Source organism: Macaca nemestrina, chromosome 10 (genome assembly GCF_043159975.1).
Source record: "Macaca nemestrina isolate mMacNem1 chromosome 10, mMacNem.hap1, whole genome shotgun sequence".
NCBI lineage: Eukaryota > Metazoa > Chordata > Mammalia > Primates > Cercopithecidae > Macaca > Macaca nemestrina.
The window spans coordinates 67,205,572-67,223,654 of record NC_092134.1 but is presented as its reverse complement, the minus strand read 5'-3'; the positions used below and the strand labels follow the sequence as shown (position 1 = coordinate 67,223,654).

General features: G+C 36.7%; 1 protein-coding gene across 2 annotated transcripts in view; it reads left to right on the top strand.

Moving 5' to 3' along the window:
* Positions 1-18,083, top strand: part of LOC105473432 (interleukin 1 receptor associated kinase 3) — a 53,664-nt gene that overhangs the window by 13,765 nt on the left and 21,816 nt on the right. Inside the window, exons 2-6 of one of the 2 annotated variants that reach the window (XM_011727257.3) lie at positions 92-274; positions 5,667-5,731; positions 6,359-6,413; positions 7,651-7,802; positions 13,544-13,608. In XM_011727257.3, coding sequence (XP_011725559.2) covers positions 92-274; positions 5,667-5,731; positions 6,359-6,413; positions 7,651-7,802; positions 13,544-13,608 — 520 coding nt within the window. The remainder of the gene's footprint in view (positions 1-91; positions 275-5,666; positions 5,732-6,358; positions 6,414-7,650; positions 7,803-13,543; positions 13,609-18,083) is intronic. The other variant, XM_011727259.3, reaches the window with a different exon arrangement.

The following is an 18,083-nucleotide window of genomic DNA, read 5'->3' as shown; positions in this document are numbered from 1 at the left end:
AATAAGAGGAAATAAACATAAGGTACACAAAAACAAGTATTTCAATGAAAGTACAGTAAACAATTCTTTGTTTATATTGCAATTTCCACAGCAGAGAGACTTTCAAGCAGCTGGCTGGATGTTCGTCATATTGAAAAGTATGTAGACCAAGGTAAAAGTGGAACAAGAGAATTACTTTGGTCCTGGGCACAGAAAAACAAGACCATCGGTGACCTTTTACAGGTCCTCCAGGAGATGGGGCATCGTCGAGCTATTCATTTAATTACAAACCATGGTAAATGCTGATTCTTATAATGTGGCTCTTAATCTGTAATAGGAACTGTAGTTTGTAAATTCGAATATTGCATTTTATCCAAGACATTGACTCATGCTGTGTGTCAGTGTTTCCTTACCTGTGGCTTTTATCTGGAAGGGACTTTCCAGCTTCACATTTTCTTGTGACACTTTCTTCCCTTATCACCTAACTTATACAACATATTTCTTTCTACCACTTTATAGTTTTGTTTTGTTTTTTTAATTTACTTTTACTTACAAACTACACTTTTTAAAATGTTTCATTTTTCGCAGTTAATAGAATGAGCTTGCTATCAAAAACTCCGAAACTCTTTGAGTCATAAACGTAATTGGAATCATAGTATTTGAGAAACAGATCATGCTATTCTTTGTTTTACTATATATTACAAGTTGAAAACATAATTGTATTTTCCCCCTATATTTAGTATTTTATATTGCACCTACCTCCAGAATAATCTTGGGATGTTTCTTTTATCTTCACTGCTATTTTTACGCCACAGCGTTTAACCCTGCCTTACTTGTTACTACCCATTCCACAGTAGCCTAATTCTTCCCTTTGTTTATCTTCTCTATTTCTGATGCTGTGTCATGCCTTATATTTAGAACAACCTGATCAATAAAGCTCGTGAAGTTTTCTCCATGTATTCTTTGTCAGTGAAATAATCTAACGTTACCTGTTCTGTTTGTTCCACTCAGATGTATTCATTTCAACAATAATGATCTTGGGGCTTATGTTATAGACCCAAGGCTCTTAGATTGGAAACTCTTTTGAATCAACATCTTTGTTCTTTGGCTCTTTTCATAGATCACATTTTTAGGTTTGTGTATTTGCTCACATGTTCTTTGGTAATATATTTAGTGCACATGAGCCCTTGCACACACACACACAAGGAATCCTGAGAGGTTTGTACAAGAAAACTGTAGCTTCACATTGACTTTTATCTTGATCTTTCCTATTAATGGGGTATTAGTTCCTAATAGACTTCCACCATGGTATTATTCATATAACTTGGCTAATTCCCTTTGTCTTTTGCACATGGTTTCTTCACTTAGTTTAGTGCAGCAGAATATTTCACTGTGAAGTTGACTGAGCAAGTGAAATTCAGTGAGTCCCTGGGAACTGTAAATGCAATGCCTTTTCCATTATCTGAGCCTTTCTCAGCCTCTGAAACCACCCACATGGCTTGCTGTTCATAATACAAACTTATGCCACTTTAATAGGACACCCAGGTATGTTTTATACGGCAGCGTTCAGTGTTCTGGAATAAATTTTAGAGTATATTTTCACTCTCTATGTTGTTTATTTATGCAACAGAGAATAAGTTGGACTGTAAGTAGACAAAAATTCCACATTCTTGGTTGACTCTTAGTCTGTTGCACATACAACATTTATTTTTCTTTTTTGGATGTGAGATTAGCTGATTGGTAAAAAGACTTTACTACCCTAGTACAAAGAGATAGGCAAATCTGAAGTGAAGAGGAGGATAGCACCTTACTTCTTTACTAAAGAAAATAGCATTATTTAATTGTAATTGATTGAGTTGGTGTTTCAAATTAAGTAACAATTTTGAAAAAGTTAATTATGTAGTTGTTATAAGTGAGATGTGATGATTTGTTGGAAGCATAAGTGTATCTTGCTCAACAGGGGTTTCCTATCATGGCTACTCACTAAATTAGGAGTTGGAGCTCCTAACTGAAGATGGATAAAACGATTTAGTCTTTCTGTGTTGCTACCATGGACAGATTTATCAGTTATCTAAATAATCAGCTATTGCCCACCTTTCCTTGCAATTTTCTTCTGTTTTGTGGAACTGATTTTATTTTAGAGGAATTTGGGCCTTTTATATTCCAACTTCCAGGCATCACTTTGTAGATTTGGATTTTCCCAGTCTTATAAAAATGGGCCTTTGATTTCCTCCCAGGTACTGTGCCTACAATTCAAGTTGCTGCTGCTCGGTGGTTTCTTCACATCAGTAAAGCATTCTGTCAGATCTCAGGACATACCAAAATTGCTCAAGAAACTAGAATCTGTATTTTTTGTTATTATATTTCTGACATGCATGTCCTTATATATCACTTTTTGCATTTATATTTCAATGATCAGCAGTTGTTTTCCAGTTTTGACACAAAATTCACAGCTTTCTACTGGCTTCTTAAGAGAGCCATTTTCAATTTTCCATTTTATATGCCAATGAAGTATTATCTCTCTTTTCACAAACAGCAAAAGAATAATGACTTTTAGTGCCCCTACAGCCCCCAGATTTCACATTTTTTTTCTACACAAATTCAGTATGTTTGTTATTTTTTCTTCTTGCCTAGTTGCCCTGGCTAGAACCTTTAGCATGTTGAGTAGAAGCGGCAAGACCGGACATCCTTACCTTGTTCCTGATCTTAAGGGGAAAACATTCAGTCTTTCACGGTTAGTGATGATAACTGTCAGTTTTTTATAGATGGCCCTTATCATATTGAGGACATTTTCTTCTGTTGGTAGGGCTTTTATCATGATAGGGTGTTGGATTTTGTCAGCTGCTTTTTTGTCATCTATTGAAATGAACATGTGTTTTTTGTCCTTCATTCTGCTAATGTGGTGTATTACATTGATTGATTTTCAGACATTAAACAAATATTGGATTCCTGGGATACATCCCATTTGGTCATTGTATCTAATCCTTACATGCTTCTGGATTCAGTTTGCCAGTATTTTGTTGAGGATTTTTGCATCTATGTTTGTAATAGGTATTGGTCTGTTGTTTTCTTGTAATGTCTTTATTTGGCATTGGTATCAGAATAATACTGATCTCATAGAATTATTTGGGAATTGTTCTGTCCTTTTCTATTCTGGAAGAATTTGTGAAGGACTGGTGTTAATCTTCTTTAAATGTTTGGTAGAATTCACCTGTGAAGCTATCTAAGCCTCAGCTTTTCTTTGTGGGAAGTTTTAAAGTACCAGCTCAAACTCTTGTTATGAGTCCATGTATATTGTTTATTTTTACTTGAGTTAGTTTCAATAGTTGTGTCTTCCTAGAAATCTGTCCATGTGATCTAAGTTATCTAATTTTTGGCATATCATTGTTCATAATATTCCTTTATAATTCTATTTATTTCTGTGAGGTCAGTGTTGACGTCCCCTCTTTTTTTTCTTGATTTCAGTAATTTGAGTGTCTTTCTTGGTCAGTTAAGCTAAAAGATTGTCAATTTTATTGATCTTTTCGAAGAAATGATTTTGGTTCTATTGATTTTTCTTTTTAAAAAATCCTCTATTTTGGCCAGGCGAGGTAGCTCCCGCCTGTAATCCTAGCACTTTGGGAGGCTGAGGCAGGCAGATTGCCTGAGCTGAGGAGTTCGAGACCAGCTTGGGCAAAACAGTGAAACCCCGTCTCTACTAAAATATAAAAAAATTAGCCGGCATGGCAGCGTGCACCTGTAGTCCCAGCTATTCAGGAGGCTGAGGCAGGAGAATTGCTTGAACCCGGGAGGTGGAGATTGCAGTGAGCCAAGATCGCGCCACTTCACTCCTCACTCCAGCCTGGTTGACAGAGTGAGACTCCATCTCAAACAAACAAACAAACAAACAAATCATCTGTTTCATATATTTCTAATCTAAAGTATTTCCTTCCTTTTGCTTGCTTCAGTTTAGGTTGTGCTTCTTTTTCTAGTTCCTTAATGTGAAAGTTTAGTTTACTGATTTGATGCATTTCTTCTTTTTTTAAGGTAGGCACTTGCAGCTATAAATTTCCCTCTAAGCATGGCTTTTGCTGCATCTCATAATTTTTGATATGTTGTGTTTTCATTTTCATTTATCTCAAGGTATTTTCTAATTTCTGTCATGACTTCTTTTGTAACTCATTTGTTATTTACGATTTTGTTGTTTAATTTCCAGATACTTGTGAATTTCCCAAATTTCCTTCTGCTGCTGATTTCTGCTTGCATTTCAATGTGATCAGAAAATAGACTTTGTATGATTTTAATCCTTACACATGTATTTGAAGTTCATTTAATTGCCTAAGGTCAGGTCTGTTCTGGAAAATGTTCAATGTACACTTGAGAAATATGTGTATATTTTGGTTTTGGATGGAATGTTCTATAGATGTCTCTTAAGTCTGGTTTATAGTGTTATCAAGGAAATTTGTTATTAATTGGTTATGCTTTCTTGCTAGTTTTCTAAGCAAAATAATTTAAGAAACACTAGAAGATAATCTAGAAAGAAGAAAGCTAGAATATAAAATGAAAGTTTTCTAGTCTGAGACAAAATGTTAGAAATGACAGCAAAATATGGCAGGGTTTTAATCTGTTGTAGGAAGCTACATAAATTACCTCAGTCCAGACAGCACTCTACCAAAGAGAAGTTATAGTCGACATTTGGGGTGGTAAGTATTTGTGATTGATACACACACACACACGCACACACGCACATGCCACTTCCAATACTTTATGGCACAAGATGATATGAAAAAAAAAACGAACCCAGGAAGATATAATATCATAAATGTAACATTTAAAAATATATGTGCAAAAATGCTGATGACACAGCTGGGCACTGTGGCTCATGCCTGTAATCCCAGCTACTCAGGATGCTGAGGCAGGAGAATCACTTGAACCCAGGAGGCGGAGGTTGCAGTGAGCCAAGATTGTACCACTGCACTCCAGCCTGGGTGACAGAGCAAGACTCTGTCTCAAAAAAAAAGGCCTGGTGTGGTGGTTGGCTCATACCTGTAATCCCAGCATTTTGGGAGGTCGAGGCAGGTGGATCTCTTGAGGCCAGGAGTTCGAGACTAGCCTGGCCAACATGGTGAAGCCCCATCTCTATTAAAAATACAAAAAAAAATTAGCCAGGCATGCTGACGGGTGCCTGTAATCCCGGCTATTTGGGAGGCTGAGGCAGAAGAATCGCTTGAACCTAGGAGGCAGAGATTGCAATGAGCCGAGATCATGCCACTGCCCACCAGCCTGGGCAAGAGTGAGACTCCATCTCAAAAAAACAAAAACAAAAACAAAACCTGATAACAATTTTTTAAAAAAATTTTCTTCTGTGTACTTTAATATTTTTAATGTCTAACAATAATTTATCTTATTTATTACTTATTTATTATTTAATTATTTAAATTATTTAAAGTTATATTAATAATAGATTAAGGCAGCTACTTATGTTTTAAGTGAACAAAAGTATGTTTGTATAACATTTGTTAATTAGAAAACTGTTTCACAACTTCACAAATAATACTTCCACAAATTTATTGTAAGTGTTCGATGGGAATGAAACTTTAGAAATCAACAATGACTAGCAAGACATTTATTTTCAGAGTCTCAGAAAGAAAAAAATCATTAGGGACATAGAATTGTTTTGTATCTACCTTCCCGTATTTCTCTTTCAGGAGCAGTCTTGAGTCCTTCAGAGAAGAGTTATCAGGAAGGTGGATTTCCAAACATATTACTCAAGGTAGAGTATGTGTGCATGGAAAATGAGCCTTGAACTTTGTTGTATGTATAATTGAGCAAAAGGAATGAAATTAGCAGGCAGAAAAATGCTGGATTTGCCAGCACTTTTAAAAAATCAGAAATGCCCTGGCTCTCTCATTATTCTCTATTTAGTTGAGGATTCAGGAAAGTAGAGATTTATAAATATTTGAGAAATTAAGAGCTTTCTCTTCTCAGTGATCTGTCAGAGATGAGACTGAGAACTACTAAGGATGCTGTGATTTATATATCTGTCTTAACTCAGCTTTTAATTTTCCTTTTTTAGTTGGTGCTTTGCATATCACTGTTAGTTTTTATTACAGCAAACTAGCAGTGATCATTTTTATAGCATTAGAAGTAATTTAAAATTGACTTTAACTGACTGTGGCATTGAAACTTGAGTTTTTACCGTTGGTATGAAAGCCTTAAATATGGCAATGAATGCTATTAAATAAAGTGAAATAACTTTGATTTCTGCTAACTTTATTTTAAATTAGGTTGCACTCTGTTGCACTGCAGAGTCCCCAGGGAGCTTTAGATTTCTGTTGAAGTTCTGTTCTTTCTAGACTTATGAAATGGAATTACTTTAGTATGTATTTTCTTCTCTTAGGAAACAGCCAGTGTCACAGTGGATAATGTTCTTATTCCTGAACATAATGGAAAAGGTAAGAAAAAACAACTTTTTCCAACAAGTTTTTTAAAATCATACTTTCATTTAAGTGAATTAAGAAGGAGAAATACCCAATAAACACAATAACCATATAAATTCAGATTCAGTATAAAATGTCATAGATACTAAAATAATTTCAATTTGATTGACACTTATAGTTCTAATAGATGACACATTATTATGTTAAGGCTCCATTGGCAAATGAAGAATGCAATTGTGGTCTCTTCACACAGGGGTATGTTTTCGTTTTTTGTTAGTAAAATTTGCTATGTTTGTGTGTCATGGGAAAACATTTTTAAAATTATGTTGAGATTATACAGTTTTAGAAATGCTCACAGCAATTACAGAAATCTTTCAAGATGATTGTAGAGCAATGCTGAAGGTCAGTATGAAAATCTGGTTATTTTCCATATCAACTTTCCTAGTTCATTAGTAGGAAGAATAATTTAGTTCTGCCTGGAGTCATTCTGATAAATTTTAAAGACTATTTAAGGCTGTGTTGACTAGTCTTTGCCACTAGATCTGATACTTCTTTCATTGAAAAAAGAATTAGAAAAGTTAGATAAGGCTTTGGTTCTTTAGCAATAAGGTCTAAATCAAACATTAAGTGTCTTCAGAGAGGATTTTGTATTAGCTATGGAAATATAGCCAAAATTGAGTTCTGAAGGACATAGCCAAACTTTTCCTTTTCAATTTGTATTTGATTAATCTTTGCATGTTTTCTCCCAATCTCCACTTTGGGTGAGTTTTTAAAAGGCTGAATCATCTTTCTAATTTACTCTGAGGAAGTAAATTAGGCAGTTAGAGGGTTTGGCACATGAAAAGTGTTTCTATCAGTCATGCTTGGAGAATATTGCTTACTCATGTCAATATTTCCACTTCCATAATTTTTTAGTAGTTTTAGGTTCACAGTGGGTCAACAGCAACACATTGACCTAATGACCAGGAAATTGAATCTTGGAAGAATTTCTTCCGCTAAGCTCTTTGGCTGATCTCTTTTGAGAGGAGGTAAAATCACAATGCTGCTGTTCTAACCCTTTGCTCTGTGGAATGGTGGGAACTAGATCCAAGTCAATGTGCAGAGAGCACATGATGGGCTTCGGCTTTGGTTCCTGGACCTTTCTCTACTGACCTTCCACTGGACTCTGAATTGTTTCTAATATAGAAGTTTTGGTTATAATGGTGATGTTCATTCTTAGATAACTTATCTTCCCCCTACTTTCCTTCCTAAGGAATACTGCCTAAATCTTCAATCAGCTTTCAAAACATCATAGAAGGAACTAGAAATTTCCACAAAGACTTCCTAATTGGAGAAGGAGAGATTTTTGAGGTATACAGAGTGGAGATTCAAAACCTAACATATGCTGTCAAATTATTTAAACAGGTATGGAAAGAATTATTGTCACAGGACATCAATTCCATTTATTTGCTCATCTTTCATATTTAAAAAAGTCATTTTTCATCGATGTTGAAAGGGGTATTTGAACATAAAATTTTATAAGTGGAAATAAGAGATATGATTTCAGGTGCCTGAAGAAATAAAGACCTGTCTTGCAAGAATGTGGAAGTTAAATGCTTTCCATCCCCAGATGTATAGCATGAAAGACTTTTCCGGGCTGGGCGTGGTGGTTCACGCCTGTAACCCCAGCACTTTGGGAGCCCAAGGTGGGTGGATCACTTGAGGTCAGGAGTTTGAGACCAGCCTGATCAACAGGGTGAAACCCCATCTCTACTAAAAACACACAACTTAGCTGGACATGGTTGTATGCTCCTGTAGTCCCAGCTACTCGGGAGGCTGAGGCAGGAGAATTCCTTGAGCCCAAAAAGAAGAGGCTGCAGTGAGCCAAGATCACGCCACTGCACTCCTGCCTGAGTGATAAAGTGAGACACCACCTCAAAAAAAAAAAAAAAAAAGGAATTCTGAAAAGTGTCCTGGGACTTTACTAAAGAGGATCAGATTGTGCTAGCCTGCCACGATTTTCCTGAATTTTTTGGATGAGCTGGGTCCTCTCCAGGCAGCTTCACAGGCTAAGCCACAGTTTGGCATTTGGTACTGCTTTATAAGTTGTCTTCTATCACAACTCAGAAGGGTGGAAGGAGGAGGCTTTCAAGTAGGAGCAACAAACCAACATAACAGGATAGGAGGTCAGAAGACAATTGAGTGACTGCAGCCAGTGAAGCAGAAAGGGAATTCCAGGATCAAGCTCAGGAGTCAGTCAGAGACAGGTCCACACACAAACACAGAAGAGCTGCTCTTCATTTTCTTCATAGTTGGTCAACAATAAGTAAACATTTACTAAACTCTTATATGGACTGGGTGCTGAGCATGTAGAGATGAATAAGGCATAGTTCTGTCCTCAAAGAGCTCACAGTCTCTCTGGGGAAATAGCCAGGTAAACAAAACATTAAACTGTTGTGAAAGAAGTACTTTAGCAGAGAATTGTACAAAAGATCACAGGAACACATAAAAGATAGCAACTCTTGCTGCCATAAAAAAAAAAAAATGAGTTCATGTCCTTTGCAGGGACACAGATGAAGCTGGAAACCATCATCCTTAGCAAACTAACACAAGAACAGAAAACCAAACGCTGCATGTTCTCACTTATAAGTGGGAGTTGAACAATAAGAACACATGAACACAGAGGGGAGAGGAACATCACACACCCGGGGGGCTGGGGAAAATGGGAGAAAGAGCATTAGGACAAATACCTAATGCATGCAGGGCTTAAAACTGAGATGATGGGTTGATGGGTGCAGCAAACCACCATGGCACATGTATACATATGTCACAAACCTGCATGTTCAGCACATGTATCCAGAACTTAAAGTAAAATTAAAAAAGAAAAAAAAAAAGGAGAAGAGGTTTAATGGACTCATAGTTTCACGTGGCTGGGGAGGCCTCAGTATCATGGCAGAAGGTGAAAGTCATGTCTTACGATGGCAGACAAGAGAGAACTTGTGCAGGGAAGCTCCTGTTTTAAAAACCATCAGATCTCGTGAGACTTATTCACTGTCACGAGAACAGCACTGGGAAGGCCCACCCCCATGATTCATTTAACTCCCACTGAGCCCCTCCCACAACATGTGAGAATTGTGGGAGCTACAATTCAAGATGAATTTGGGTGGGGACACAGCAAGACCATATCAGAAGTCTATCTGAAAAAGTTACATACCATATGATTCCAAATATATGACACTTTGGAAAAGGAAGAACAATTGAGACAGTACAAAAATGATTTCTGGGTGTTTGGTAAGGGGTAGATAAATAGGCAGAGCACAGATGATTTTTAGGGCAGTGAAACTGATACTATACTCTGATTTTAGGGCAGTGAAACTGATACTATACTCTGATACTATAATGGTGGATACATATTATCATGTATTTGTCAAAACCCATAGAATATACCACACTAAGAGTGAACCCTAGTGTAAACTATGGTGATAATATGTCAACATAGGTTCATTAATTTTAACAAATGTACCTCACTGGTGTGAGATGTTAATAATTGGGAAGCTGTGTGCGTGTGTGTAGGAACGCCTTACTTTCCTCTCAATTTTTTCTAAATCTAAATCTGCTCTAAAAAATAAAATCTACTAATTAAAAAAAAAAAAAAATAGCAACAACTCTTTCTACCCAGAGAGGGGATGTATCTGGCACCCAGAAGAGTATCTGGCCAAAGTAACCACTCAATAAACAGTTCTCAAAAACAAATGGAAAAACCTTCCAGCTAGATTTTGAAGGATGAGTAGAATTTTGGCAGGCAGTGAAGGAGGGGAAGTACATTCTGAGTGGAACAAATAGCAGTTGCAGAGGCCTGGAGACGTATGTATGAAAACGTAGGTCTTACTCATGAATTCATTCAGCGCAGTGGACTGGCCGTAGGGAAGATAGTGAGAAGAGGATGCTGGAAAGATATTAAGTCTGTGGGGTCTGTGTCCCCACCCAAATTCATCTTGAATTGTAGCTCCCACAATTCCCACATATTGTGGGAGGGGCTCAGTGGGAGGTAATTGAATCTTGGGGGTGGGTCTTTCCAGTGCTGTTCTTGTGACAGTGAATAAGTCTCACAAGATCTGATTTTTAAGTAGGAGAGTGAAAGACTTAGATTTGTGTTGTTAAAATATGACTTTGTTTCTAGGTTAGATAGTAGATTGGAAGTTGTCAGAAGAATTGGGGGAAAGATGGCAAGAGCTAGACTGGAGGCAGGCCGGGCATGGTGACTCACGCCTGTAATCCCAGCACTTTGGGAGGCTGAGGTGGGTAGATCACTTGAGGTCAGGAGTTTGAGACCAGACTGGCCAACATGGTGAAACCCTGTCTCTACCAAGAAATCAAAAAAAAAAAAAAAATTGCTGGGTGTGGTGGTGCCTGCCTGTAGTTCCAGCTACTCGGGAGGCTGAGGTAAGAGGATTGTTTGAACGCAGAAGACGGAGGTTGCAGTGAGCCGAGATCACACCACTGCATTTCAGTCTGGGCAACAGAATAAGACTTTGTCAAAAAGAAAACAAAACAAAAAACAAAACAAAACCCACAGACTGGAGGCAGAAAGACCTGGTGGAGGGATATTTCAGATGTGCAAACCAAGAAATGGACAGGGTGTAAACCAGTGTTCCCAACCCTGACTATATATTAGAATTATCTAGGGAGCTTTTTTTTAAAATGAGCCTTTAAAAAAATGGGCTTTTAAGAAAATGAGCCTTTAAAAAATGAGCTTTTAAAAAAATGGTAGGCACCAGTGTTTTTTAAAAGATCCCAAGGTGGTTCACATGTGTTGCCACTGTTGAGAGCTAATGCTGTTAGTCTGGGCAAAGTCAGTGAGGATGCAGAGGAGAAAGTATGTCTAAGAGATGAGGTGAAGTGGACCACATCTGATTATCTGTTATAGGACTGGGGAAGTGGGAAGAAGGAGGGTTCCACAGTGATTCCTAGTTTGCAACGTGCATTACAGAACCTTTTAAAAAATTATTTCCCTAATTTCTCCATTTCTCCAAATTGCAGTTAGTACTACTTAATTGTACATAGACATCTCAGAATTCCTGAGAAGATGCTAAAGAAACAACCAACTGGCACAACCATTCAACAAATAGAATGTGGTCGCTCTAGAGGTGGCCAAGCTAAAGCCTGTTTCTTAGTGCCAATGTGTCCCTGGCCCCAATTCGTACACTCTCTTATAGTTGAGCCTCAGGACCCCATCCCCAAAGGGTCTGTCCAGTCTACTTTCCTGTTCTTTCTGCAGCTGCCACCAAATCACACTCCCTTTTGGGAGTTTTCTTTCCATGAGTCTGAATGGGACATCATTGCCTCTAGAACCCCTTCCCTTTCTTTCTTAAAGACAGGTGTTATTTCCTGGATTGTCTCTGACCCCTCCAGTGTGGTTTGGGTGACACTCCTATGTTTAGCAACAGCATCAAAGCATTACATTATTCACCCACCTCTCTCAAAGGACTAGGCAGCTTTCTTTGAAGAGCTCTTATTTGTCTTTGTATCTTAGTGCCTTATTACAGGGCCTGGCCCATAGCAGTTGCTCAGTAAATGTTTGCTGGATAAATTGAATGAAGCATACATACCTTTTCCAAGAATTTAGTTGCTAGTTGTTAGGAGTAAAAATACCTGAGATTACCAAGGTGTATACAAAGTCTTACTGTCTCTACATACATTTTAACTTTCTCTTAAGGTGGTACGTGGAAGTATGGCCAGACTTCACCCTTCTGCTTTTATCTCTGCCCCCTATTTTAACCGAACACACGCGTGCGCGCACACACACACACACACACACACACACTTATCAGGAAAAAATGAGAACATTTAATGAAGCCTTAGCCACAGAACTTTGTTAAAGAAATGCAGTTTTGTAACATTGTTTATTACCAATTACTTTTCTTAGAGGGACTGAGGTGGGAAATTGTGCTAGGTGTGTTAGATCTGTGCTTCTCTAACTTTAATTACCTGGGAATCATCTTACAATGCAGATTCTGATTCAGCAGATCTGACAGGAGCCCTGGATTTGCCATTTCTCAGCAGCTCCTAGCGAAGCTGAGGTTTTTTTGGTCATAGACCACATTTCAAGCAACAGGGTGTTAGAGTGTTACATTAGCATAAACAAAAAAACCAACTTCTTCATTTTTCAAACTAGAAAACTATGACCTTAGGGAGGTTGAGTGACTGACAAAGAGTCACAAATAGCAAGTGTTAGAGATAGGCGGAAAATCCAACCCATCTGGCTCCCAGGACAATGGTCTCGTAAAATGTAAATTCTGATAAAATGGTCCTTGAAAATGATTTTTTAGTCTGATTTATTGTTTCTGACTTCCTAGTTCAACTTGGAAAATAGTTTCCAAAATTCCTGTTGAATTTCTCTCCCTTTATTCCTGAAGGCAGAGCTCCAAAACTCTACCTTCTCTAGCAATTTGCAAATGATAGAACGTTACAACTGGTGAGACCTAGGAGCAGACTTAATTTAACTCTTTTTTTGGTAGAAGTTGGAAACCTGAGATCCAGAGACATGCAATGACCTAAGATGTATGAAGGCATCAAGAACAGTGCCAGGGACAGAGTAGGTGCTCAGTACATTATTAAACTCATTAAAATATTCATGTGTCAGCCTCTGTGCTATCTTCTAAAGCTTCTTGGAAGTAAAGAGTTATATTTTTATTTGCTTGGTAAGCCCATCTTTTCAAAATGCAAAGGTAAACTTAAACTGACATATCCAAATAACCCAAGTCATAAATACCAAATTAGTGAAATTTTGCAGCAGAATGGAAATAACACAAACTGGATTCTTTGTAAGATCAAGTGGGGGAGGTTCTAGCTGTCATGGGATTGTCTTTGAATACATAGAATGTTTTTGAATTTATGTAAATGTGTACAAAATATGATGAAAGAGTTTAGCAAGGCAATACATTGCATGAAAAACTTTTCATTTAAGAACACTCATTCCAGATCTCTTTTGGGGCTAATGGATTTTTGAAAATCTGGTAAAAGCTAAAGATTATTTCCCCAGAAAAGTGTTCATACGCATTTACACCAAAAAGTTCATCTAATTTAAGGAGACTATAGACCCTGGGTTAAGAATCCTAGAAACAAATCCTTTTCTTAATTTTGTTCTTGTCTTTCTGTCTATGTAGGAGAAAAAAATGCAATGTAAGAAGCATTGGAAGAGTTTTTTATCTGAGCTTGAAGTCTTACTACTGTGAGTATGTTTTCTCTGGAATTTCCTCCTCTTTGTGCCTGGGTTTCATCTCTGTTCATTTTTTATTTTACAGCACAGAGCTTGGCGTGATATGTAATACATTTGATTTGGATGTTAGAACTTTGGATAAATTTTGACACGTGCTTTAGTATATTCCTTAGAGTACATTTTAAAATAGATCATTTACATAATTCCCTTGAACATATTTTAACAGGAAACTGTCACAAGGAAGTGGGTTAAATCATATGTGACTAACATGGCTGAATAGTAACTCTTAGAACATTAGGTCTATATTTCACCATTTCCTCTCTTCCTTAGAGACGTTCCAGTCTATAAGCTGTTTCATCAGTATAACTCTATTCAGGAAGAGAGTTTTAGACAAAGAAATCAAGCGATTTTGATGTACATATTATTTTTCGGGAATTCACTCCTGAGTCTGAGAGTCCTTGGAGACAAATTGAAATGACTTCATTTTCATATATATATTCGTATCTGCAGCTGTGCAGCCCTCCTCACTGAAAGCCTCTAACCCTGTAGAGTTCACTTGCCACTCTTTACAAATAGGAAACTTTCTTTTCGATATTTTTTTAACCAAGATGTGAAGTCGGGAGGCAGAGAGGAAGGTGAAGAGAGAAGGCATTATACTGAATCCATTTTCTTTTAGACTGAAGACCAGAAATCAGAATAGTAGAGGCTAATCATCAAAGCTTACACATCACTTAGTCAATAAAAAATGAAATCCAAAATTGTAATAGTAAAAAGTTTTTACATGTGATTGTTTTATTTATTTGCTTATGAAAGTAAGGTTCAAACATTGCAAAATTTCAAAAGTGCAAAAGGATAGACCAAGAAAAGATTTTCTCCCACCATTATCATCCAGTCACCCAGCTGATCTTTCCAAGGCAACAGTATTACCAGTTCCTTGTATATCTTTCCAGAGATATTTTGTGTGTAGGCAAATATGTATTTTGTTTTCTTATTTTTCTCCTTTAACACAAGCGGTGACATGAACACATTGTTCACATTGCTTATTTTCATATTCTATTATATTCTGTACTGTAGTTTACGTAACCATTCCCCTGTTGATGGTTTCTTAGATTTGTTCTAATATTTTATTATATGAAAATAATGCTGCAACAAGAAAACCTTGTATTTATGTTATTTCGTACTTATTTGAGTATATCTGTAAAATAAATTCTCATCAAATGGTGGTGTTAAATGGTTATGTGCATTTTATCATAACAAATTGTCCTCCAATATAAGTTATAACAATTTACTTTCAAAGAAGTCATATATGAGTGCCTGGTTTTCCATTGTTGCCAACCTGGTATTTATTCTTACCTCTTAATTTTTGCCAATCTGTTAGGTGAAAATAGTTTATCAGTGTAGCTTTTGAAAAAATATTTATTGACAAATAAAAATTGTATATATTAATGTGTACAGTGTGATGATTTTATATACAGTATGTACACACTGTCTAATGATTACCACAATCAAATTAATTAATACATCTATCACCACCCATGCTGTACTTTAGATCCCCAGAATGTATTCATTGTACAATGGAAAGGTTGTCTGCTTTGACCAACATCTCTCTATTTTTCCCAACCCCCAGCCCTTGGTAACTATTTTTCTGCTCTGTGCTTCTCTATGTTTGACTTTTTTAGCTTCCACATGTAAGTGAGATCATGCAGTATTTGTCTTCTGTGTCTGGCTTATTTCACTTAGCATAATGTCTTCCAGGTTCATCTATGTTGTTGAAAATGGCAGGATTTTCTTCTTTTTATGGCTGAATAATATTCCATTTTTTTGTGTGTGTATGTGTGTTGTGTGTATCACACTTTCTTTATTGTTTATCCATTCATCTGTCAATGGACATTTAAGTTGTGTCTATGTCTTGGTTACTGTAAATAATGCTGCATTAAACATGAGAGCACAGATATCTCTTTGAGATACTGATTTTATTTCTTTTACATACATACCCTGATATGGTTTGGCTCTGTGTCACCACCCAAATCTCATCGTGAATATACTCCCATAATTCCCATGTGTTGTGGGAGGGACCTAGTGGGAGATAATTGAGTCAGGGGGGCAGTTTCTCCCATACTGTTTTTGTGATAGTGAATAAGTCTCACAAGACCTGATGGTTTTAAAAAGGGGAGTTTCCCTGCACATGCTCTGTTCTTTTGTCTGCCACCGTGTGAGATGTGCTTTTTACCTTCCACCATGATTGTGGGGCATCCTCAACCATATGGAACTGTAAGCCCATTCAGCCTCTTTCTTTTGTAAATTGCCAGGTCTCGGGTATGTCTTTATCAGCAGCATGAAAACGGACTAATACATACGCAGAAGTGAGATTGTTGGATCTCATGGCAGTTGTATTTTTAGTTTTTTAAGGAACCTCCATTATGGCTGTACCACTTTATATTCCAACCAACAGCATACAAGGACTTCTTTTTCTCCATACCCTCAGCAACTCTCGTATCTTTTTCTCCATACCCTTGGCAACTTTTTGATAATAGCCATCCTAACAAGTGTGAGGTGATATCTCATTGTGGTTTTGATTTGCATTTTTCTGATGATTAGTGATGTTGAGCATCTTTTCATATACCTGTTAGTCATTGGTATGTCTTCTTTGAAAAACCATCTCTTTGGGTCATTTACCCATTTTTATCAGGTTATTTGTTTTTTTGCTATTGAGTTGTATGAATTCCTCACTATTTTGTATCTTAACACCTTATTAGATATATGGTTTGCAAATATTTGCTGCCATTCCATAGGTTTCCTTTTCATTTTGTTGATTGCTTCCTTTGCTGTGAAGAAGCTTTTTAGTTTGATATAGTTCTACTTGCTTATTTTTGCTTTTGTCACCTACGCTTTTGGTGTCATAGCCAAAAAATCATTGCCAAGACCAATCTTAAGGAAAATTTTCCCTATGTTTTCTTCCAGATTTGTATGGTTTCAGATCTTACATTTAAATATTTAATCCATTTTGAGATAATTTTTGTATATGGTGTATAAGACAAAGTTCTAGTTTTATTATTTTGTATGTGGGTATTCAGTTTTCCCAACACCATTTATTGAAGATAATTTTCTTTTTCTGTTGTATATACTTGGTGCCCTTTTCAAAGATTAGTTGATGATGTATATGTAGGTTTATTTCTGTTTTGTTTTTTTTTTAAATTCTATTCCATTGGTCAATGAGTCTGTTTTTATGCCAGTGCTATATTGTTTTTATTACTATAGCTCTGTAATATAGTTTAAAATCAGGAAGTGAATGCCTCTGGCTTTGTTCTTCTTTCTTAAACTCACTTAGACTGTTTGGGGTCTTTTGTGGTTCTATATAAATTTTAGCATTCTTCTATTTTTTGAAAAATGTCATTGGAATTTTGATAGAAATTGCATTGAATGTGTAGCTCACTTTTATGGACATTTTAACAATATTAATTATTTCAATTCATGTATGTAATGCATCTTTCCATTTATTTGTGTCTTCTTCAGTTTCTTTCATCAGTGTCTTATAGTTGTTAATGCACAGAATTTTCACCTCCTTGGTTAAATTTATTCCTAAGAGTTTTATTCTTTTTAATGCTGTTGTAAATAGGATCAATTTCTTTAATTTCCTTTTCAGATTGTTCATTGTTAGCATATACACACATAGTTAGTTTTTATACATTGATTTTGTATTCTGCAACTTTTCTGAATTTGTTTATTAGTTTTAACAGTTTTTTTGGTGGAGTCTTTTGGGTTTTCATCATGTCATCTGCAGACAGAGCCCATTAACTTCCACCTTTCCAATTAGGATGCCTTTTATTTCTTTTTCTTACCTAATTGCTCTGGCTAGGACTTCCAGCTTTATGTTGAATAGAAATGGAAAGTATGAGCACCCTTATCTTTTTCCTGAACTTAGAGGAAAAGCATTCAGCTTTTCACTGTTAGGTATGATGTTAACTGTGGGTTTGTCATATATGGCATTTATTATGTTGAGATACATTCCTTCTACACCTAATTTGTTGAGAGGTTCCATCATGAAAGGATGTTGAATTTTATCAAATGCCTTTGCATTTGTTGAGATGGTTTTGTGATTTTTGCAGTGTGTTAATATGGTGTATAATTTATAGATCTGCACATGTTAAACCATTCTTGCTTCTCGGGGCTAAGTCCTGTTTGACTATGGTATTTCATCCTATTAATGTTCTGTTGAAGACTGGGAACAATGGCTCACACCTGTAATCTCAGCACTTTGGGAGGCCAGGGAAGGTGGGTCACCTGAGGTCAGGAGTTCAAGACTAGCCTGGCCAACATGATGAAACCCCATCTGTACTAAAAATATAAAAATTAGCCAGGTGTAGTGGCGCACACTTGCAATCCCAGCTACACAGGAGGCTGAGGCACAAGATTTGCTTGAACCTGGGAGGCAGAGGTTGCAGTGAGCTGAGATCATGCCACTACACTCTAGCCTGGGCAACAAAGCA